Here is a 24229-nt window from a genome sequence, read left to right as displayed (position 1 = left end):
AATTTCATCTACTGTTATGTAAGTACTATATTAATATTTCTAGTTGATGCACACTTCTGTTCAATTGTTCCTTTTATCCCAATTCAATCACATTTGTACTTAAGTGCATTTTGTGAATAATAATTAAGCCAATCTAAAATTGTTTATAATATACTTTAATGAGATTTTTATGACTTGGGAAGTGTGTATCAAATTTGGTCAATTTTCAATGTTCATAAATGTCTGTACAGTGAAAGTGAAGTGAAATATTTACTTTAATGCATGTTCATGAGTCATAAGATCTGTATGTTATAGCATATAAATTTCCAGAGTCCTATAGCTCCCTAATGCTCGGGTATTTACTGGTGGCCTAGCTATTCACCTATATAAATATAATTAGATATCATTCATTAGTACAACCAAGTGAATAGATTTGGAAGTAGGCAAAAATAACAGGTTTTATTAGATAAGGGTTGTGTATTTTACATCATAGGTATAGGGTGAATTACAATGAATAATCCACTTGTTAGAGTAAGGCTACTTATTTCTATTATGCAGTATGTAACTTAGTTTAGTTTTCCTTGGGTTAACTCAAATTTATATGTTTGTTTATTCATCTATATATCCAGCCAGCCAGGTATCTAGATTCTTATATGGCTCTCTTTACTGTAGTCCCTCAGTGCCTCACAGTCATTAATGAATGTAACCAAAGGCCATTCATATTTCCATCACCAATGTGTACTCTGCAGAATTCCCTACTCTACAAAACCTTACTTCCCCAAAAGTCTTAGGCGTCTCTCTAAAACCCTTAGGAAAAAACAGTTTGTAGTGCATGTACTGCTGTAATTACAGCTCTGTGAATAACCAAATTTCGGGTTCAGTGGGTGAACTGAGGTGAAGGGGGGAGAGGAAATTTAAGGCAGACTTGAAACAAAAAAAAAGTTGTCCGTCAACTGGAAAACAAACAAAAAAATTGTTTCAGCTCAAACAAAACACTTTCTCCAATGTAAAATGAAACATTTTGTTTTGTTTGTGAGGTTTTGGGGTTTTTTTACCTTTTTTACTTAAAAACAAAAATTCATTTTGAAAATGTCAAACAAAACATTTTAGATTTTTTTCCATAAGTTTTCCTGTTTTGGGGGGTTTTTATCAGCTGAAGCAATATGACAAATTAAACACACATTTGCAAAGTGTTTTGGTTGACCAGAATCTGCATTTTTGGGTTGACAAAAAGTTGAGTCCCAAAAGTTGTGCCCAGCACTAGTTATAATCACAGCTGACATTGCTTTTGTACCACATCTAGTTCTGTGGCTTATTTCCTCAGAGCCCGCACTTATACTCACATGCGCCCACGCAAAGTCTTAGAGAAGAGAAGTGTTTTTGTAAAGAAAGGCAAAACCCCTTTGGACATAATAAAGAGTCCAGCTATCTTAGTATTTGTGTTGCAGGAAATGGTGTCGATATATCTGCAGCTCTTTCACTTCTGAGGGAATCTTTGTACGAAAGATGATATCCAGAATAAAATTGTATTGTTGGTACCGAGCAAATGCCTCGGCATGGTGATAGAGGGGACAGCTTTGCTGAAGATTACGTATTTAAGATAAGGCTTAAAATTAAGACTCCCATTGACTTCAGCCTAACCATTTGTGGCTATCCAAGATCCCTGTTAACATTTGAGTAGTGTTGCTGTGCACAGTAATTCAGTGTTATCTTCATCCTCTAGGCAGCAGCTTTTTAGTGGTGGGAGAGTGATCTTCTTAAAAACGGCTTGGAAAGCACTTTGAGGGCCTTTGGAGTGAAAGATGTATGGTATTATTTATTATTATTGTATTAAAATGGAGGTGGGTGAAGAAAAGGCAGCTTGAGCATCAAAGATTTATACTGCTGAGGAGCTGTTAATTTTGTTTTTGTTTTTCTTTTACTTTTGTTTCAGTTCTGAACTAGAATACAAGTAAAATAAGTTGTAACAAATCCTAAGAAAAATAAAATAAGGATATGAATGTATATGGATAGAAATATGAATGAAACTACTTGCTATTAACATAGTACATAGGAGGGAGGACCCTCCTCAGAGACGACGACCCCACTGTATTAGGTGCTATACAAACAAAGAATATCTCTGCCCCAAAGAGCTTACAGTCTAAGCATAAGTCAAGAGACAACAGATGGATGCAGATTGATGGGAGTACAAGGAAACAATGAGATAATATGGGTTAGCATGATAGGCAGTGGTATCAAATGCACCAGTAACCTAAACATTGTCAAGGTTTTTTTTGTTTGTTTGTTTTTATAGGCATTACAGCAAAGGAGTGTTTTTAAGAAGCAATTTGAAGGAGGATAATGAAATAGCTTTGCAGATGTTAACAGGGAGTTCCTCCCTTGCAAGAGGAGCAGCACAGGAAAAAGCACAAAGGTGCTTGTTTGAAAATTTAATAAGTGTGCAAGGGAGACTGTTACCTGGGCCAATCAGAGGCAGGATTTAACATCTTGATAGTAAATGAGATGCAAGACGATGACAGCCTGGAGGAGTTTTAGCTGTGTGGTTAAATAGGAAAGGCCATATCTTAGAGATGTTCTGCAGAAAAAATATGTAAGATTTAGGCAAAGCCTGGGTGTGAGGATCTGCTGAGAAGTCTGAGTTGAAGATGATGCCTAGATTACAGGCCTGTGGTGGTGTTCACAGTGGTTGAGAAAGGAGTTGGGGAAGAGCTTGGGAGGAAAGTTTAAGAGCTCTGTTTTAGCCATGTTGAGTTGACAGCTAGATCCATGAGGAAATGTCAAAGAGTTTGGCTGAGATCCAGTTTGGATGGAAAGACAGGTCTGGAGTAGAGAGGCAGATCTTTGAGTCAACAGGTGATGCTTGCAGATGAGATTACCCATAGGTAAGGTTTAGAAGGAGAAGAAAAGGGGACCAAGGCTAGAACCCTGTGAACCCGCACAGAAAGTTGGAGGGCAGATGAGAAAGATCCTCCAAAGGGACCTGCTGAAGAAGGGATTAGAGAGGTCAGAGGAGAACAAGGAGAGAACAGAGCCAGGGAAGTCAAAGGAGCACAACATTTCAAAAAGAACATGGTTAATGGTGTTAAAGGCACCTGACAGGGCAAAGTACTGGTTGTGAACTTTGACTAGGAAGAGGCCTTTGGAGACTTTGACAAGAGCAGTTTCAGTTGAGTGCAATGGGTGAAATCATGATTGGAGTGGGGTTTAGGATGGAATTGGAGGAGAGGAACTCCAGACAGCAATGGTAGATATTGAAGGTAATATATATGAATGACTGATGCATTTCAAAGCACCCATTTAAAATGTTCATTCAGTTGGGTTCTTTAAAGAAACTAATAATGCATTAGGAAAACTTACTGATGTTTTGCAGTCCTCTTAGATATCCCGGGAAGGGAGCTGTAGAAAATGTATAATAGCTGAGGATCTGGCCCACCACACAATGTCTGTATTACAGCCATTGGTTTCCTAGCTTGTTAAGCAGGAATGAGAACCATTTGGGATATGTTTACTCTACACGCCACTGGTGGCGGTGTGTAAGGTATATGTCTACATGCCACAGTGAAAAGCAGGCTGCATTCACACTTTGGAGTGTAGCTACATGTGTTAGTGAAAGGCTCTGGCAGAGGGCTGGCAACCTGGAAAGGCTTCACCAGCTCCATGCCAGAGCCTTTCTCTGCTGCCGGGAAAGGCTCCAGCAACGGGGAGCTGGCAGAGCCTTTTCCGTCTGTCTCCCCCATTCCAAAACTTTTCCCCACGGGAGAGTCTTTTCCTGCAGAGGGGAAAGGCTCCAGCACCGGGAGGCAGTAGGACAACACACTGCTAAAAATAGCAGGGTAGACAGGGAAGCGCACCTTGGGGTGAACAGAGTGTGTGAACGGTGTTTACTCACCTATATACCCACACCCTTCAGGTGTGTTTTTACTCTACTTGCCTAGCCGTGCCCCATCGGTTACGTTGCTATTTATACCTGGGCTAGGGGGCAGGTATGTACTTCACATGCCTCCGAAACAAGCATGCAGTGTAGGTGTACCATCAAACTGTCTCTTGAATGTAAATTACCACCCAGATATCTCTCATGAGAAATAAGGGGTCCCATGAGAATTGGTGGAATGTGCCTTGAAACAAGGAGGGGGCAACTATACAGTAAAAAGAAACAACTTTTGTTAAAAAGGCAACTTTCTCCTGTTCCCTTGTTCCTGTGGTCTGTGTTCATATAGAAACTCCTCTTAACATCCATCACAAGCAGGCTAGGCCCTACCTTAGCAAGTGAACAGTAAAAATGGCCAAAGAAAATTAAATTTACAACCAGTTTCTAGTTTTTAATCTCCTTTCAGAGGAAAAATACCAAGCTCCCCCATCCCACACACAATGTCAGAGAAAATGGGTTTGTATGTGGTAGCTATGAAGAATTTGGAAAGTATTCAATTCTCCAGCCTGGATGGAGGAGCTCTTTTAATGCTGTTTCACCATTCCTTGGGCTGGAATCCATTGTGGAAAAGGACTGGAAAAGTTAATAGGAATGAAACTGAGAGGACACAAACCAAGAGGGTTCTAGAGAAATTACTCTCTAACTCTGTAGACTTTAATAGAGAATATAGGATTGGGGGGGAGCTGTCCAATAGAATTCTATAGCAGGTACAAAATTCACTATTAAATTCAATAGCTTTTGATGGTCCAACATATCTATAGAAAAGTTATTTTCTATGAAATTCTATAGGACTTCTGGGTAAAGGATGGGAACTCCAAACCCTGAACACTCTCAATACAAAGCCATTGCTTTCAAGTTAATATGCTCCCACCCCCACCCCCACCCCCCCATGCTCCTAGCCTGCCCTCAAACTCTTCTGCACTAGCCTATACACAAAACTCTCCATTTTTGGTTTTTACCCAATTTCAAAAAAAATCCCAGGTTTTGAAAAGACAGCCAGCTTTTACCCACTTTTTTAATCCAAATTTTGAAAATGCTTGCACTCTCCAGACCTGGTCCCCCCTCAGGTAACTTCCATTGTGCGGCAGCTGCTGCTGCTGCACAGTGGTGGAGCAGGATGGGCAAGGAGTTGGGTTCTGGCAGCAGAGACCACCTGACCACTGCAGTGACAAGCCTGCAAAGAACGGAAGGCCCACACTACCCCAACTCCACCATCACCTTCTGTGCATATCAGGTAGCCCTCATTGCTCTGGCCGCTGGCCCTTCATTTTGGTTTTTACTGATTTTCCCCCCCCCCCATCTTTTCATTTTTTATATAAGTACAGATAATTCCCAGGAAACTTTAAACAAAATACAAACCAAAACCAAAGGCCATCTGTACCATACACGGGCGTGTGCTTGTTCTGCATCAGCCTAATTCTTATGAAGTTCAAGATCCACATTGTGTTATACTGAAGTGCCTTCTACAACTGTTAAATTGCAGGTGAATTTCATCCCATTTGAGAAATAATTTGAACACTTATAAAATGATTGAGGGACTATTAGATTTTTTTCCTGGTTATATAACACATATATCAAATGCCAAATAGTCAGGACTATAAACATTACAATTGCCCCAAAGATCTTTTATAATAAAGTCGAACTATTGGGGATTTAAGTGGATTACACTGTAGTTTAAATTTGGGGAACAAGATCAATTTGTGCCTTCAATCCAGGGCCAGGGGGAGGGGCACACCCTGTTTATAAAGGCTCCCTGGGCTTTCACCCATGCCTAAGGCTGGCCCTGTGTGGGGGGTAGGTAAGTATTATCTTCCCTATTTTACAGATGTGCACAGAAAGTTAGGGCCTAAATATTCATACGTGTGTACATAGCAAAATCCATATGGAGGCATCTCTTACTTTCAGAGATGCTGAGCTGGATTTAGGTGCCTAAGGGCTTGCCTTCATTATGGGGGAAAGTTGACCTAAGTTACACAACTCCAGCTGTGTGAATAATGTAGCTGGAGTCGACGTAGCTTAGGTCGACTTACTGCGGTGTCTTCACTGCGCTGCATCAATTGGAGATGCTCTCCAGTCTACTTCCCTTACTCTTCTCGGGGAGCTGGAGTACCGGAGTCGACCGGAGAGCACCCTGCCATTGATTTAGCAGGTCTTCACTAGACCCGCTAAATGGATCCCTGCTGCATTCATTGATCACCCTGTAGTGAAGACCAGTCCTAACTGAAGGAAGTGTGAGGCTGGGATTAATCTCCGGATCTTAATCACTGGCTTCTCCTGAAGACACAAGCAAGGGAAACTCTTTCTGGTTCCAACCCAACTCTGCTATTCCAGCGAAGCTCTTTCTCTATATCTTTTTTCAAAGAACATAGAATTAGCTTTTCTAACCTTTTTGATTACCTGAGAGCTTTGAGTGCCCTAGTTATTGTTATCCTTTGTAGTACAACACCTTTGCCACCACTACTGTTTTTTCCCTTATAATATGTTGTCCAAACCTGTGCACAGCAAGTACTCCAAATTTAGCCTCATCAGTCATTTATATAATTCTGGAGGAATTTGTTAATGATGCATAATGGATGTGCAATTTTTGTGCTATTACCAACTGATGCCACACTCAGAGCTGTAGTAGTCTGGAATTGTTCAGATATTCTGAGGAAAAAATATTGACTTTCTAGAGGCATAGTATTTTGTCTAGGGCTTTTAGACAGTTATCACTCCAGTACAGAAGGCAAAACTTTTTTTTTGACATAGACCCAGAAACAGACACAGGCACCATAATATAGTCAAATGTGGAGGCTCTGTTTTATGCCAGAGTCTCAATCTTCCCTCTTCCATGCTTGAGGTGAGAGATGAAATGAGGAGAGCCACAAGCTGTCCTAGACATAGAGGCAAATGTCCACCTTGCCATGTTTTGATGGTTCAAAAAATCTACAGAAAAATTTCCATTTGCTATGAAATTCTATAGGACTTTTCTGTAAATGGTGGGGATTGCAAACTCTGCACACACTGTCAGCAGATGGCTATGGCCCCTGCATTCAAGTTACTGTACACCCAGCCACTGCACTCCTGGCCTGCCCTCAAACTCTCTTCTTTGCTGGCTTATACAGACCAATGCCTAAGCTGCCGACTGGGTCATAGGGACCTCAGTCAGACCCTACCTAATCCACCGGCCACACTGGAACCTGCTGCACTTGCAAGAATTGTAACTTAAAGACCAAAAACCAGATGTGGTGGGTTGAATGGCATGTGATCTTCCCACACCCTACAGTGTAGGAAGCGATGGGGGTGGGAGGTGGGGGGAAGAGGTGAGATTAGAAGCAGTTCCCACACACTGACGGCAAAAATGGGTGGAAGGAAGGAACAGGAGGCATGTAGAATGCTGTCACAACTGCCCCCAGTTGAGCTCTCTTGCCTCGCTCCCTCCCATCCTTCCCCACCCCAAAGGGTGTTTCCAGTGCTCCCAGCCCTATCAAAGCCCTTCCCCAGTGAGCAGGGTAAGCATTTAATGACCCAGAGACAATGCTACAAACTAATCTAACTGCCACTAAAACTGTACATTTTCAGCTGGTCACTTATTCTCACTTTGTTGCTTCAGTTTGCCTGGTTCTCAGTTATTCATATCTTTTATAGGAGACTTTTGGATACTGAAGATGAACTCTCTGATATCCAATCTGATTCAGTCCCACTGGAAGTACGGGACTGGCTGGCGTCTACCTTCACGAGGAAAATGGGGATGACGAAAAGGAGACCTGAAGAAAAGCCAAAATTTCGAAGCATTGTACATGCTGTCCAGGCTGGGATATTTGTAGAAAGGTGATTGTGGATTTTAGTGTGATAGCAGATAACATGTTTAACCACAATGGTGCTATCTGAGCCAAATGCTAGGCAATAAGTGGCACCAGGATGCGTACCAAAATTGGAGATGAGCCTGAACCAAATATTTGGGAAAGTTCAGATCTACATCTGAATGCCATCCTCACCTCATCTCTCTAATGGTCTGTACTGAGATCTAAATGAAATCCCTAGATACCAATCCTCTTGAACTTTGGAAAGTTCTGGACCCAAACTCCATGGTTTAGACCCATATACACCAAAATATGCCAAAGACTCAACATTTACTTTTTTATTTATAATTTTGTATAATTTTTTTCAAATACAACAAATATACCAAAATACCAGATTGATCAGAATACACAAAGTAAATAAAGAGGGTTAGGATAAAGGGAGGGGAGGGGACTGGACGGGAAGTGGCATAACTATCTTCAGGGTCTACATTAATCATAGACCTCTAAAAAGTCAGCCCAAATTGCTTTGAATTTTTTGGGCTTTCCCTTTCTGCGAAATGCCAGTTCATTCACTGCGATGTCAGCCATATCCCTGAGCCAGGTATCAATATTTGGTGGGGATCGACTTTTCCATTTTTGCAGGATTAATTTTTTCGCAGCCAAAGCTGCACACTGGAACCACGCTGCCTTGTTACCAGGTAATTTCCAGGTATCAAGAATATATCCAAGAGTGAAACTTCAGTGAAACTCCAACTTAGCATCCAATATGAAATTGGTCCTTTGACACACACCCCTTTATCAGAAATTCTTGATACAGGAGGACTGTCAAAACATATGAGCTAAAGTAGCACAAAGGGAGTTACATTACCAACAGCATTTATGAGGACCATTACCTATGTGTGGACGAGAATATTTGCAAAAGTGTCTTTTGGTGAATCAACCATAGTCCCAGATCTAAAGTTGCTTTTTTACATTAGATAAATTGTATTCCAATGGGTCAGAGATAGTTGTGTATCCAAATCTCTATTCCAAACAACTCAAATGATCAATCTTTGGCAACTTCACATTTACTTAAGTAATAACACAATTAACTTAGTTATATTTGATACTCGTGGTTTCATACTGAAATTAATTGAGCAGCACTGTCTTACACCAGCTGAGGATATGTGTCTGAATATTTTAATACCTGAAACCCACATGTAGGCCATCCTTTTGTTAGGAGATAAAGCAGGTGAATCTGTGGTAATGGCACTGATGACAATACTAAACTAAAATAGCATATTTTCCTTATTCACATTAGATGATATGAATAGCTACAACAATTACTTAGAGGAGCAAGAAGTATTCCTAGCAATGTATTATTAGACCAAAAAGTCACACTTTGTAGTACACAGGATCCTCCTTCAAAGCCCATGAAGTTCATAGAAAGACTCCCACTGAGTTGAATGGATTTTGAATTAGGCCCTTAATTCAGAAATTATAAAAGAGAACTGAAAAAAGAAATGTTTTAAAAGTTAGCATAAGTACCACCTAATAAATAATGCATTTGTTCTTTTAGGATGTACCGAAGGACCTCTAACCTGGTTGGTTTGGCATACCCAGCAGAAGTGATAGTAACATTTAAGGTGAAATCAATTCAGTCATTGTGTAATTTCAATATATTTGTATGTGTGCTAATGATTTTTTTAGGATGAAATTAGGGTGCTTTTTCTGAAAGTATTATGACCATATATGGTACTGTAGAAATGAATATGCATAAGAGATAAAAGCCATATTGAAAAATTCACAAATAGCATAGGATTATATTTATTACATATCAATTTCATTATGATTTCAGTTAGATATCATTAGAACAATAGGACAAATTTGAGTAGAAAATTGCTTTATAAAATTTACCTGTCATGATTTTATCAGCTCCAAATTATAATAGAAATCAGTGTCTCAGAAAGCAGCGTCTCTTTCCTTTTTTGGGATTGGGGGGAAGAGTAATCATGTTGTATCTAGCTACAATATACACTCGACAATGGTATTTCTTAAGCAAGAAGGTAGAATGTAATCTGTTTCCCTAAAAGACAAATGTTATAGTGTTTACCATGATTTTTTAAAAGTATTTATGACATAGTCTCTGCAAAAGAGCACACAAGTAGTTCCATTGAACTCTGTATGGAACAATTTATGTGTATAAAGTTATTTGTGTGTTTGAAGGATCAGGGCCTTAGATTGTGAACATACAAAACAACTAGCAGTTTATCCCACAATTATATAACTCAGGATCCAAGAATTTTTTTCTAATAATTTTCCTATCTAGGTTTGTTATTAGTATTAGAATAACCATTAGTATGAGTAACATGAAGTAAAAGGAACCTGTGATTTTGGGGAAATAGATATTGTTTTAAACTTTTCCATTTATTAACTGGGACCTATTTAAACATATGAATGTGTTATTTCTTTTTAATCTGCAGGATGTTGATAAATGGTCATTTGATGTGTTTGCCCTAAATGAAGCAAGTGGAGAGCACAGTCTGAAATTCATGATGTACGAGCTGTTCACCAGATATGATCTTATGAGCCGTTTCAAGGTCAGAAGCATCACACAAGACTCAAATATAAAAATAAGACATACATATTTAAAATATTAAAAAATAGGGTTATGTTTAAAAGTATATTTTATTGAACAAGTGAAGTACAGAATTGCAAAGTTTAAAAGACATCAGACTATAGTCATTGTAATAACAATAAAGTTCCACCTAATAGTGTCTACAGTCATTCTGCTGCTGTTGAGATCCTGACAAAGACTGAAAGCTTAACAGGTCTTCAGCTTTTGGATGAGAAGTCCCCAGTGCACAGCAGAGTGATGCAAAAAGTGCACAAGTAGCTTGCTTCCTCATGACTTAGTACCGAGCCCATGTCCCAGACTTGGGAAGGAGACACTGTGCTGGTAGACACATCAAGTGTGGTCCTGAGCATTTGAGATAGCTTAGATCACAATCTGTGGACCTAAATCATCACTGGGCTTTCAGCTGAGTACTATAGTTTTCACTTCCTCTTCCTGTTCTAAATTGTTTTAATGGCATAGTGTTAAACACCTGCCACATGCCACCCTAGAGGAGGCTACATTACAGTGCTGTCTGAGGGATATTGTATGACTTAACTATTTCATATTTGTAAAGCACTTTGAGATGCTCACCTAAAGTGTGGTATCAAAGTGCACAATACTTTATTATTTATCATTATTATGATATTGAACTAAAGTTTCACTGTCATTGTGGAAACCCAGTTTATCACACAAAATCTCTAGGAATCTTGTCTTAGGAAAAAGTTATTATTTAATTGCAGGAAAAAAAATAGAGAGCTAGATTGTGCCTGTACTTCACAGCCCTACCTTGTGCACAATGTGAGGCCCACATTGAGGGAGTGTGAGGCTATTGAAGTCAGGGAACACCATTTGTAACCTTGACCTCCTGGACAGGTGATTGGGGCCAGGATATGAAGATCAGTCCTCTACTAGTAATCCTGTGTGTCATACCTTTGTTACGTGAATGCCTCATGAGTTCCTAGGCATACACGGGGAGTGCTCCCCTACTGCACCTATCTGGGTACAGTCCATTCCCCCTGATAGGCTGGTCCCACATTGACCGTAGTATAAGCAGGGGAATGTGTCCCCTGAGGGAACAGGAGCAGACCAGTCCGTGAATTCCTCCAGTGCAATTCAGGTTCTAGTCCTTTATGTTTTAGTAATTTGCCCCATCACCTGGATATTTGTGAACTGGTGCATCAGAGTTACACTGTGTGTTAATTTACGTTTTATTTATTGCACCATTGACTTTGTAGCTGTTGCAAGAGAAACATAGCTTATTATTCTAATGTTTGCTTCTCACAGATCCCTGTGCCCAGTCTTATTTCATTTGCAGAAGCTTTGGAGGTTGGTTACAGCAAGTACAAAAATCCATACCACAATCTGATCCATGCAGCTGATGTTACTCAAACTGTGCATTACATAATGCTTCATACTGGTATCATGGTAAGAAGTACTACAGAACTCAGCCACTTTAGTTTCTCAAACTCACCATTATATAGGTATCTACGTGGGTATCTAGATGCAAGCTTACTGGTGCTACAGATGTCAATCATTTTAAAGGGGGCTTTATCGAGAGATGGGCCCAAACTCGGGAACTGGCTCTGAACCTCATGTCTCTATAGAGGGTGCATGAAAATCACCGCTATAATCACAACCAAAATTGGGGACTCACAGTGTAAATGAGAGCTTTGTCAAATTTCTGATACCTGGATTTGGCATGTGATCCATTCTGCAGACAGATTTGAGATGCATACTGTGACACAAATCTCAATCAGGATCTGGGGTTTTGGTGTGGGGCCATTTCTAGCTGGGGGGATTCTCTCCCCAGGGAACAATAGTGTAGTTTAGCAGCACATATTGAACATGTGGATTAGGCAACCTATTCATTTTCCTTTCTTAGAACTCAGCGAAGGAAAATGGGCTATAATATGCAGATGATTCTCCCTACGTAAGCAAAAAGGGTTTAGAGAGAGTCTTCTCTTAATTTGCTCTGGGCTTGAGCATCCCTGGAAGTGATGAGAATGTCCGAGTGACCTGGAAGGGTATTCATCCACAAGAATTGGCAAGTGTTGTTTCCATTACCAGCCCCTTGCCCTGGAGGTTTTGCAGCTTTAATCTCTGCTGAGGCTCCATGGGTAAGGGACTGCACTGAACCAGCGCATCCCTTGTTACCCGCACAAAATTCTCTGTTACTCACACAGTCTAGGGGCACCCACCTTTACCCGGTTCCTAGGGTTCAAGGCCTAACCCTCTTAATTTAGGCACCCAACCTTACCCTGTTCCTAGGGCTCAGGTTACGTAACCTTACAATATAGGGCACCCACTCTTATCCTGTTCCTAGGGCTCGGGCATAACCCTGTCAATTTAAGTACCCACCCTTACCCAATTCCTAGGGCTCAGGGTGTAATTTTGTGCGGGTTTTCAGGACCTTTTACTAGTGAAAGAGCCTTACGCAGTAATATCCTTATCCTCTATTTATTAACAATCACCAAAAACAGAATGCCCACTCTACACATACAATGCTCACCTCTCCCAATCCCAGTAAAACAGATGAACTTTTCTTGATGGCCAGTCAGGATCAGGTCCATCTGGGGGACTCCAGTTTCTGCATGGTGTCCTTGGCAGAAGTCTGGCAGCTCTGATAGGGCTGTGTTCTGGAGTTGGTTCCCAAAGAACTTTCTTTTGGACCCCAGTTTATATAGTGAAACTTGAGTTCTTCTTAGATATACCTTAACCAATCATTATACTAAAATTTTACTAACCAGTCCTAACATATTGTAACAAAATTCTCTAACCAATCCTACCCTACCACCTTAATTGATTTTCAGCTAGCAAAATTAATTATGTAACAGATAGAAATAATCAAAGAACCAGACAGAGATCATACAGACAAACAATAGAGAAGTGGAGACCATAAAGACAAAACAATAAAGAAATGGGGATTTCACAACCACAACTACTGATAATTGGTTTCTTGCCAGACAGAATGCTGTCAACCTAAGTTTTCCTTAACCAGCTTAAGATCTGTTTCTTTATCTGGTGATGGTGGGTATTATTAGGATGAGGTGTCATTCTTAACAGCCTGATATTATGTTTTAATGTAATTTAGATGGAATGTGAGGATGTGACTTCCTGCTTCTCAGCTAATGGTTGCTGCTCTCCTAATATGACAGGTTTTAGAGTAGCAGCCGTGTTAGTCTGTATTCTCAAAAAGAAAAGGAGGACTTGTGGCACCTTAGAGACTAACCAATTTATCTGAGCATTTATTTGCTGGAAATGGCCCACCTTGTTTATCATACACACTGTAAGGAGAGTGATCACTTTAGATAAGCTATTACCAGCAGGAGAGAGGGGTGGGGAGAGAGAAAACCTTTTGAAGTGATAAACACCCATTTTTTCATGGTCTGTGTGTATAAAAACATCCTCACTGCATTTTCCACTTTTATGCATCCGATGAAGTGAGCTGTAGCTCACGAAAGCTTATGCTCAAATAAATTGGTTAGTCTCTAAGGTGCCACAAGTACTTCTTTTCTTTCTCCTAATATGGCTGCAGTCAAAGGACTTAGGCTTTAGGCCTTACAATGTGGCTACAGGAAAAGGCCTTATCCTTACACTCTTGAACACCCCAATGACTTCAAATCAATGCAGTCAAATCAATGCAGTCAAAGGACTTAGGCTTTAGGCCTTACAATGTGGCTACAGGAAAAGGCCTTATCCTTACACTCTTGAACACCCCATTGACCCCAATGACTTCAAATCTCCCCCTGAGTGATTAGTTAATATGTGCCTGTAAAGAGCCTAGCAAACTATTGCCACTGTATAAATATGAAGACTAGAAGAAGAAAACCCTAATACTAGAAATCTGACTCCAGCCTACAGAGTTAAATGACACCAGAGTGTATCTCTGAACACTGGATGGAGGAATACATTGCACATTAGAATCCTTGCTACTATTTGCATATCAGTTCCCAGAATGCTCCCCCAGCTTATAAGTATGGTACTGCAAATGCACTTGGGTGTATTGAGTTCTGTCCCACACTCCTAGGCTTTATAGCTATTCCTGGTCCTGTGTAACATCATAATAATTTGCACTGCCTACACAAGTGGTTCTTAATAAAATAAGGCCTGTTTTAGATAGCCACAGTTAAAAATATTTATTATAATGGTTCCTGGATAACTTTGTCACTGTTAATGGGACAGCAGCAAGCCAAAGGTCTTTTGAAAGTGATGCAGCATACCAGGCAAAATAATAGTTTCTGAGTGTCAGTGCTTGAAAAAGGCCCTATTGATGCTATTGCCCTGCAATGTATTAACATCATTTAATAAGAGGCTGAGTTAGGAGATGGTCCCATGGTTAGGACTCTAGCCTGGGACTCAGCATACCCAGCTTCAAGTCCTGGTTCCACTATACCAGGGGTGGGCAAACTACAGCCCGGGGGCTGCATCCGGCCCTCCAGGTGTTTTAATCCAGCCCTTAAGCTCCCACCAGGGAGCGGGGTCCTGGGCTTGCCCCACTCCGTGTGGCTCTTGGAAGCAGCAGCATGTTCTCCCTCTGGCTCCTATGTGTAGGGGCAGCCAGGGGGCTCCACACACTGCCCATGCCCCAAGCACTGCCCCTGCAGCTCCCATTGGCCAGGAACTGCAGCCAATGGGAGCTGCAGGAGGGGTGCTTATGGAAAGGGCAGCATGCAGACCCGCCTGGCTGTGCCTCCGCTTAGGAGCCAGAGTGGGGACATGCCGCTGCTTCTGGGAGCTATTTGAGGTAAGCACCACCTGGAGCCTGCACCCCGACCCCCTCCCATGCCCCAACCTCCTGCCCCAGCCCTGATCCCCCTGCCACCCTCAGAACCCCACAGTCCCAGCCCATAGCACCCTCCTGCACCCCCAACCCCTCATCCCCAGAGCCCACATCCCAAGCCAGAGCCCTCATTCCCCCCATACCCCAACCTCCTGCCCTAGCCTGGAGCCCCGTCCCGCACTCTGAACTCCTCATTTCTGGCCCCACCCCAGAGCCCACACCCCCAGCCAGAGCCTGCACCCTCTCCCACACCCCAACCACCAATTTCGTGAGCATTCATGGCCCACCATACAATTTCCATACCCAGATGTGGCCCTTGGGCCAAAAAGTTTGCCCAGCTCTGCACTGTACACTTCCTGTCAGCCCTTACACCAGTCACTTTGTCCTTCCCCCTCTGTTAAATGGGGAGAGTAGTACTTCCCTTCCTCACAGGGGTGTCTGGAGGATAAATACATTTACAAGAATGTTTGGTGATGGGGGCCATATAAGTACTTTGCATAGCTAGATAGTGCCACCCTCCCTTTGGGGAGCTTGACAGTACAATGCACAAATGTTATATTTGTCTTCTTGGCTTCTGTCACTTAATTAACTTGCAGCCTTATTTACCCAGTGAGAGTGACACACAGTACTGCTCACAAGCTAATTGTTTTCACAGCAGGCATCCCTTCTAATGCCTTTATCTGCACTGCCACTCTCCTCTCTGACATGTGCCTGTGATATTTCACCCACCTTTGATGTAGTTATATAATGGGTGCCCACAGGAGTGGATTTATCAGTTCAGGCATGTCATTTGTAGTCTTTCTGTGTTTTCTCTGTAGCTTGTAGAACTGATATAGAGAACTGCAAAGTGCTGATCCTGTTCTTTCCCCCTGCACTTCTCTGGGCCATTGATTAAAGCAAAGATAAAATAAAGCTAGGTTTTAGAAACCCCTCAACCTCTAACCTTTTACAGAAGGCATACATTTTAGTAACCTTAGTTTTACAGTCCTCCAGAGAATTGCTATGTTTTCCCGTTTTCCAAAAAAGCCTAGATAGTCAGAATTATCTTTTCCCAACTGTAGTATTTATTAAATGCAAAAAACAAAAACAAACAAAAAACCCACCATACATTATTGGACCACTAGGGTTATGAAAGTCAAGAAATAAAAAAAATCATATTAACATTAATTTACCCAGAGTAAACACACAATGGAATCTGTTATCCAAAACTTTCAGGTTATCAGAGAAGCTGCCCTTTCTGCTGCTATCTTAGTCCAATCCTTGGACTCATACTGAAGATCTTGGTCTGGGATAATTCTAGTATCCGAAATCTGAGTCAAATAACAGATAAAATCTTTCCCTGACCCTAATGTGGCTTAAATAGCTGAATACCCATCTGAAGAAGTCAGAGCTAACAAGGACCAGGTATCTCATCCAGCCAGGTGTCTATTAGACATACAAAATCAAGGATCATGGATGATGGAGAATTAGCCTCTAACCTTGCATTAAATTCCCTGAACTGAAGGGTAGGGTCACTATTATCTGATGTCTTCTATGATTAAACTCCAGATGAGACAAGTGGGACAGATAATACAGATCTACAGTTAGGAACCAATGAATCTGATCCTCCAGATACACATTCTTGTGGAATGTAGAAAATTGTGTGGGGATTCTAAAGTCATTGTTTGTTTGGTTTTCTTTTTTATCTTGTGAACAATACTCAGAGTAAGGGGAAAATATTCTTCCCCCACCATTAAATGTGTTGTGATACTCCCACTTTCTTATATTTCCCACCATAGTGGAGATATGACATAACCATCTTTCTTGTCCTCATTCCATGTTTTATATAAAGGAAGATGTTTGGAAGATTTTTGCTCTGTATTTCAATCTCCTAAAGGGACCATGTGTGTTTTATCTGAATACTTAACTGAATATTGTCTTCCCTACTGTAGCTACAATATTTGCCAGCATACAGTTCCACATGAAATTTGTCTGCAGTCCATAGACACCTTTGCAAGAAATTCTTTACTAATTATAGAAGGCTTTTCCGGAAACTATTGTGGTTGCTAAAAAAATGATTTTGGGAAGAGTGGCTTAAAGATTTTCTGTTTAGATTTAGTTACTAATAATATCTAAGTTTCTATTTCAGTTGTTCTGTTGAAAACATTGTGGAGTCAGTCCCAGCTAGGGGCCTAGTTTTTATAATACAAAATGCTATGGAGGTTGTTGTTTCCATTTTTAGAACCGCTTACAGTACTTTCTCTCATTCCTTAACTGTACTCTTCATAAATCTACATAGCTTCACCAACTAGTCAGTAGTCTCAGCATTCAGACAGTCTTATCTTTTCTCAGCATGTCCTACTATGTTATTCTAACAATATTAGTGAATCTTTACTGGCTGTTTTCATCCTCATGAAACAATCTGTGGTACTCATATCCAGGCAGCTTATGAAACAGCACTTGTATCTAGTATGATATAAACCTGGTGCCATAATAATAATAGTGGGTGGGTGGGTATGGTATGTATCAAAGGCAAAGAGACCATCAATTTAGTGAAAATTACAAAATGGGTGTAAGAAATTTTCGGCCAAACCAGAAATATGACTCTGTGTGGTTAATCTGTGGGTGTTATTAGATTTGTACTGAGTTCACTCTTAGATGGAATACATTTCATCTAGACTGAGTAAATGTGTTATGCAAGACAACAGAACTGGAGGGGTGAACGTATCATGTGTCTTCAGAAATACAGCAGCGTGGAATAGTATCAGATAGCAAGTAAAAGCTATATAAAATTGCATCACAAGTGTACCAAGCAGACCTCAGTTTTATACAAAACTATTGTTCTAAAATGGCAGCATTTTAACTATAAGAAGAAAAAAATGACCCAGTTTCAATATTGCAGGATTGGTGAAGTCTATGTTTAATGTTGATGTGGTACTTGGAAAAACACTGTGTGTTATTCGTCTGCGGGTCAAATCTTACACTAAGTGGGAAATTACAATTGTAACTTAATATTAAGTTTTACGTGTAATTAATTTAGCAAGAGACAAACATTGGCTGGCTGACAAAAGACCTCATGTTCAAAACCTCTGCCAAATTTATCACACAAGCTTTTATCAAATAATAACAATTTACTTAATTTTTTTTAACATAAAAGTTTTACTTTGCTGTTGCACATAAATGGCCCATCCTGGTCCCAATTAAGTCAACAGAAGCTGAAGGAGACATTGTAGTGTGCAATGTTCAAGATTTTATGACTCAATAGGAAAAGAAAAGTAAGGTTTAATTAAGCTACACATAGAAACATTTTCAATAATGTAATATCACAGTTAAGGTGTTGTATAAAATGTGACTGGTTTTTGCTTTTATTCACTAGCACTGGCTCACAGAACTGGAAATCTTAGCTATGATCTTCGCAGCTGCAGTCCATGATTACGAGCATACTGGGACCACAAACAATTTCCATATTCAGACAAGGTAAGCATGCTTCATCTTATGATATCATGTCTGAATGCAGCTGTTGCAGCCCGATCTAGGAGAAAAAGGAAGGCAATTTAGCGTCAAAGATCTGATGTTCATACCCTTTGGATCACAGCTGCAAGGCTCAGTGCCACTGGGTGGGGTCAAGAAAGTACCTTAGTACATTAAAGAAGAGAGGGAAGAATTCTTGGCACTCATTCAGCAGGAAATGCTTCACCTGACCAGCAATTTCTCAAAAGTTGGCTTTGCTGTGAACATTAAAGTTCTGCTTCCTAAAATGTTTTACTTCTTTGGATGCAGGTGGTAGTCAGCTTTGCAACCCTTAGTTACCCACGTCATACTTGCTCATGTGAGTAGCCTCCTTGGCTTTGACACAGTTAATGAGATTACTCCTCTGAGCAAGGAAGGACAGCATGTGAGAATAAGGATCACAGGATCTGGTTGCATATCTTTAAAGTGAAATCTTCACATTTGACCGCTCTGTGAGGGGTCATTGCAAAATTCTTGGAACACTGACTGACAAGGATGCCAGTTGTACAGAATATTTCTGAGCCTTCTCTCTTCTCATTATCCTTTGTACCCACTCCCTTTATTTCTGGCTTAGTAGCGCCTTTATAGGTTTCAAAGTAGCAGCCGTGTTAGTCTGTATTCGCAAAAAGAAAAGGAGGACTTGTGGCACCTTAGAGACTAACACATTTATTTGAGCATAAGCTTTCGTGAGCTACAGCTCACTTCATCGGATGCATTCAGTGGAAAATACAGTGGGGAGATTTATATACATAGAGAACATGAAACAATGTGTGTCACCATACACACTGTAAGGAGAGTGATCACTTAAGGTGAGCTATTACCAGCAGGAGAGCGGGGGGGGACCTTTTGTAGTGATAATCAAGGTGGGCCATTTCCAGCAGTTGACAAGAATGTCTGAGGAACAGAGGGGTGGGGAAGGGGGGAATAAATAAGGGGAAATAGTTTTACTTTATGTAATGACCCATCCACTCCCAGTCTCTATTCAAGCCTAAGTTAATTGTATCCAGTTTGCAAATTAATTCCAATTCAGCAGTCTCTCGTTGGAGTCTGTTTCTGAAGTTTTTTTGTTGAAGAATTGCAATTTTTAGGTCTGTAATCGAGTGACCAAAGAGATTGAAGTGTTCTCCGACTGATTTTTGAATGTTATAATTCTTGACGTCTGATTTGTGTCCATTTATTCTTTTACGTAGAGACTGTCCAGTTTGACCAATGTACATGGCAGAGGGGCATTTCTGGCACATGCTGGCATATATCACATTGGTAGATGTGCAGGTGAACGAGCCTCTGATCATGTGGCTGATGTGACTAGGCCCTATGATGGTGTCCCCTGAATAGATATGTGGACACAGTTGGCAACGGGCTTTGTTGCAAGGATAGGTTCCTGGGTTAGTGTTTTTGTTGTGTGGTGTGTGGTTGCTGGTGAGTATTTGCTTCAGGTTGGGGGGCTGTCTATAAGCAAGAACTGGCCTGTCTCCCAAGATCTGTGAGAGTAATGGGTCGTCCTTCAGGATAGGTTGTAGATCCTTGATGATGCATTGGAGAGGTCAGTCAAGAATTATAACATTATAACATTCAAAAACCAGTCGGAGAACACTTCAATCTCTTTGGTCACTCGATTACAGACCTAAAAGTTGCAATTCTTCAACAAAAAAACTTCAAAAACAGACTCCAACGAGAGACTGCTGAATTGGAATTAATTTGCAAACTGGATACAATTAGCTTAGGCTTGAATAGAGACTGGGAGTGGATGGGTCATTACACAAAGTAAAGCTATTTCCCCTTGTTTATTCCCCCCATCCACCCCCCACTGTTCCTCAGACATTCTTGTAAACTGCTGGAAATGGCCCACCTTGATTATCACTACAAAAGGTTTTCTTCCCCCTACCCCCCTCCCGGCCGCTCTCCTGCTGGTAATAGCTCATTTTAAGTGATCACTCTCCTTACAGTGGGTATGGTAACACCCATTGTTTCATGTTCTCTATGTATATAAATCTCCTCACTGTATTTTCCACTGAATGCATCCTGTGAAGTGAGCTGTAGCTCACAAAAGCTTATGCTCAAATAGATGTGTTAGTCTCTAAGGTGCCACAAGTCCTCCTTTTCTTTTAGCTCCTTTATAGTATCCCATTTGGTCATATATTTGAAGTAGGCCTCCCAGTCCCCAGACACCCTCCTTGCCCTCCTTCATATCCCTCCTTAAATGCTGCTTCCCCTCCAGCAATGTCTCCAAACCCATCTGAACTGTTATTTGGGGTGTCATATTTGTTTGTATTAAGTTGCAAGATCCTTGGGACACGGGGACATTTTCAAAGACAGAAATGGCAGTTAGGCTTCTTGGCGGGGAGTCCGAGGTGCCTTTCTCTGCCTATTTTGAAAGTATCCATGCTGTGTACAGTGTAGTCCAATGGAGAAAGCACTGGACTGAGAGGCCAGAAGCTCCATGTTCTAGTGCGGGGCTGCCATTGCCTTGCTTTGCCTCAGGTTTCCTCACTGTAAAATGGGGGTATTTACCCAGCTTTAAAAAATGTTTTGAGAGCTACAAATGAAAAACACTGTAAGTGGAAATCTAATGCTATTGCACTTGAAAAAAAGGTATAAAACGTATAGCATGCCCTTTTTTCCTTAATCCCAAAGTGGGGTGGGGAGGGGCCTCTCATGATATGGCATACGGAGACGTTTAATAATAATTAATAATTGACTTAAGTCTATTATTGCTGAAATGACTATATCATTTAAAAGTATGTTGGGTAGGGATTGCTTTGTTTTAACAATAGAAAAAGCTATCTTTTTCCTTCAGAGTAACAGCCGTGTTAGTCTGTATTCGCAAAAAGAAAAGGAGAACTTGTGGCACCTTAGAGACTAACCAATTTATTTGAGCATAAGCTTTCGTGAGCTACAGCTCACTTCATCGGATGCATTTCTTTAAATACTGTAGGGCAGATTCTGACCCACTGCTGCGCTGAGATTGCCCAGAGTAGGGGAACATCTGGTGGTGCTTTTCTCTATCACTGCAGTTTGGGAAAGGGGTGTGGGCAGGACTCCATATCTCAAAGATCACTTGGCCCATGGACACAGCCGGTACAAGTTAGAGCAGCCGGGCATCATTGGGACATGGTGCCTCACCCTGTAATCTGAGTTAGATTGTGGAACTGGGGATCACTGGAATGCGTTACCTAGGGAGGTGGTAGAATCTCCTTCCTTAGAGGTTTTTAAGGTCAGGCTTGACAAAGCCCTGGCTGGGATGATTTAACTGGGAATTGGTCCTGCTTCGAGCAGGGGGTTGGACTAGATGACCTTCTGGGGTCCCTTCCAACCCTGATATTCTATGATCGGTTTAGTGCAGAGCGGCTCATCAGGCACCTTTGAGCCCCCTCCTCAGCTGTACTGAAATACTGAACAATTATTTCCATCACTGTATTTTGGCAAGAAAACCACTCTTCATAAGAGAGAACAGGCGTGTTCTTCCACTTACCTGAGGTTATACTGCCTGCCAGTGGTAGGCTATAGACGGTGTAAGGACTGCATACAGGTTAATCAGCTGATGTGCTTTGGGACACATGCTTTGATAAATCTGATGATAAACAAATTCTATGTCTGCAGCTAAATTACCAGCAAAAGCCCTTTCCTCTTCAACATAATGGTGCACTCACACAGTCTGGCTAAAGATAAGTTGTTCTAAGTTTAAACTGCTTTTCTGTTCTAGTCTTTTATATTTTGGTTTGCAAAAATGGAAAATAAATTAAGCTGTTAAACTCTGAGTTTTAAAGTTAAATACTTACTAGAATGTATTTGTTTTGTGATATTACCCACTCTTCCTTCATAATTGGATCTGAACGTAAAAAAAGAGATCTATTCACCTTTCCTCCATGCTTCTATTACTTCAAAAAGGCAGAAGAAATTACGCTCACAGTCATGTCAAATCTCCGCACTGGTTAAAAACAACCATGATTAGCTATGTGGATCTAAAAAAGTGTGCTTCACAAAAATACCTGATTGGCAAATCATAGATTTTCCCATATCAGTAAGAGCTTGGACATAAACACTGTCATTATTTAGGTAGGATATGCTTTGTTCACTTAATAAACAAATCCTGCTTTACTTCGGTAGTTTCCCGGGTTCCATACCGTACACATGAGTGGTTAGTTTGGATTTTTTTTAATAATACTTATTGTTTCAAGGGGTACATTTCCACCTAACTAACAGTGGAGCTAGCTGAGTAGCTAAATCATCACAGAGCACTTTAGAACAGTAGTTCACCTGTCTTCCGTTACAGTGTTATAAGTGTCATGGATGTGTAACCCATGCCTGGTTGGTGTGGCACTCTTGTGACGAAGTGGGACTGTTCTTAATGTTTCCTCTGAATACTTTGGGGTGCCTCAGTTTCCCCTATGCAGTTCTTAAGTATCTAGGTGGTGCGATAAGGGTGTATGATCATTGCAGAACCCTAGAGGTCAGGTGTGTGCACGGGTCTGGACACAGAGAATGGCCAACACCCTGTTTCCTGGCAACTGATGGCCTGGGCCCATCCCCCCTGCAAGGTGATAGCTAAAGGGTTGAAGACAAAGAGATCAGGTGACCTCCAAGCCCGGGAAAGTGACAAAGCCCAGAGGAGGAGGGGCTGGAGGGTGAGTCACTTTGGGGCTGGCTGGGGACGAGGAGTGAAGTGCAGACGTGGTTGTCCGGGTCGCTGCCCCCCAAAATGGACCCGGCTGAGGGGTCCTGTTCTCTGTACCTACAAGCTCTGTTTTAGACCACGTTCCTGTCGTCTAATAAACCTCTGTTTTACTGGCTGGCTGAGAGTCGTGTCTGACTGCGAAGTTGGGGTGCAGGACCCTCTGGCTTCTCCAGGACCCCGCCTGGGCGGATTCGCTGTGGGAAGCGCATGGAGGGGTAGAGGATGCTGAATGCTCCAAGGTCAGACCCAGGAAGGTGGAAGCTGTGTGAGTTGTGTGTCCTGGAGACAGTCTGCTCCCAGAGAGAAGACTTCCCCAGGGTCTTGCCTGGCTTCATAGGGAGCAGTTCCAGAGCATTGCCCGGGGACTCCGTGACAACTCTGTCCTCCACTCATGGCACCTAGCTCAGCTAGAGATTGATGAGTCTCTTACAGCCTTAGCAAAGAGCCATGTGGCTTTTAGCTTATGCAATAGAGGCTCATGCATTTAGCTCCAGAGATCTCAGGTTAGATCCGGTCTGCTGACAACTGGGGTCTGTCAGCATTACAGATGGGACCAATCCTAATTCCTGATTTATACACCACCAAAGTATGGATCCAAAGCTTGGGCCCTTTTCTAATTATTAGAAAGAGGTCATATTGTCAAGCACACTGTTGTGGATGAACAAATTACCACTAATGATAACTAGTGATGGCAAGGTCATAACTCTTTAAAACTAATATTTAGAGCTCTCTTTATACAAAGTAATCAAAGCAGACTTTTCTCAGAATAGAAGCTGCATATTATTTCTCAACTTTTCAGTAGCAAAGCTCCCCCTGTTGGTGAATGCATTACAATATTGTCTTCTACTGCATGTGAGTACTTGGAATAGCTTGATTTTGAGCAGTTCGACTCCTACTCCTAATGGCCTCTTGTGCACCAGCCGTGGAGTGGGGGTGGCACATGACATTGACATGAAAGGAAAGATCAGTTCTCATCCCTGGTGCCATAGCTGCCCCAAGC

At 41.5% G+C, this 24229-nt stretch overlaps 1 protein-coding gene across 6 annotated transcripts in view; it reads left to right on the top strand.

Annotated features, from left to right (window-relative positions):
• PDE1A (phosphodiesterase 1A) overlaps positions 1 to 24229 on the top strand; it is a 190317-nt gene that overhangs the window by 113059 nt on the left and 53029 nt on the right. For 5 of the 6 annotated variants that reach the window (XM_073306084.1, XM_073306088.1, XM_073306086.1 and 2 more), the window contains exons 3-8: positions 2273 to 2392; positions 7535 to 7717; positions 9248 to 9314; positions 10152 to 10268; positions 11570 to 11710; positions 18421 to 18521. In XM_073306084.1, the coding sequence (XP_073162185.1) occupies positions 2273 to 2392; positions 7535 to 7717; positions 9248 to 9314; positions 10152 to 10268; positions 11570 to 11710; positions 18421 to 18521 (729 nt within the window). The remainder of the gene's footprint in view (positions 1 to 2272; positions 2393 to 7534; positions 7718 to 9247; positions 9315 to 10151; positions 10269 to 11569; positions 11711 to 18420; positions 18522 to 24229) is intronic. The other variant, XM_073306085.1, reaches the window with a different exon arrangement.

This window comes from Lepidochelys kempii, chromosome 11, assembly GCF_965140265.1.
Source record: "Lepidochelys kempii isolate rLepKem1 chromosome 11, rLepKem1.hap2, whole genome shotgun sequence".
Classification (NCBI taxonomy): domain Eukaryota; kingdom Metazoa; phylum Chordata; order Testudines; family Cheloniidae; genus Lepidochelys; species Lepidochelys kempii.
The sequence above is the reverse complement of the archived record's forward strand: the minus strand, read 5'-3'. Positions and strand labels throughout refer to the sequence as shown.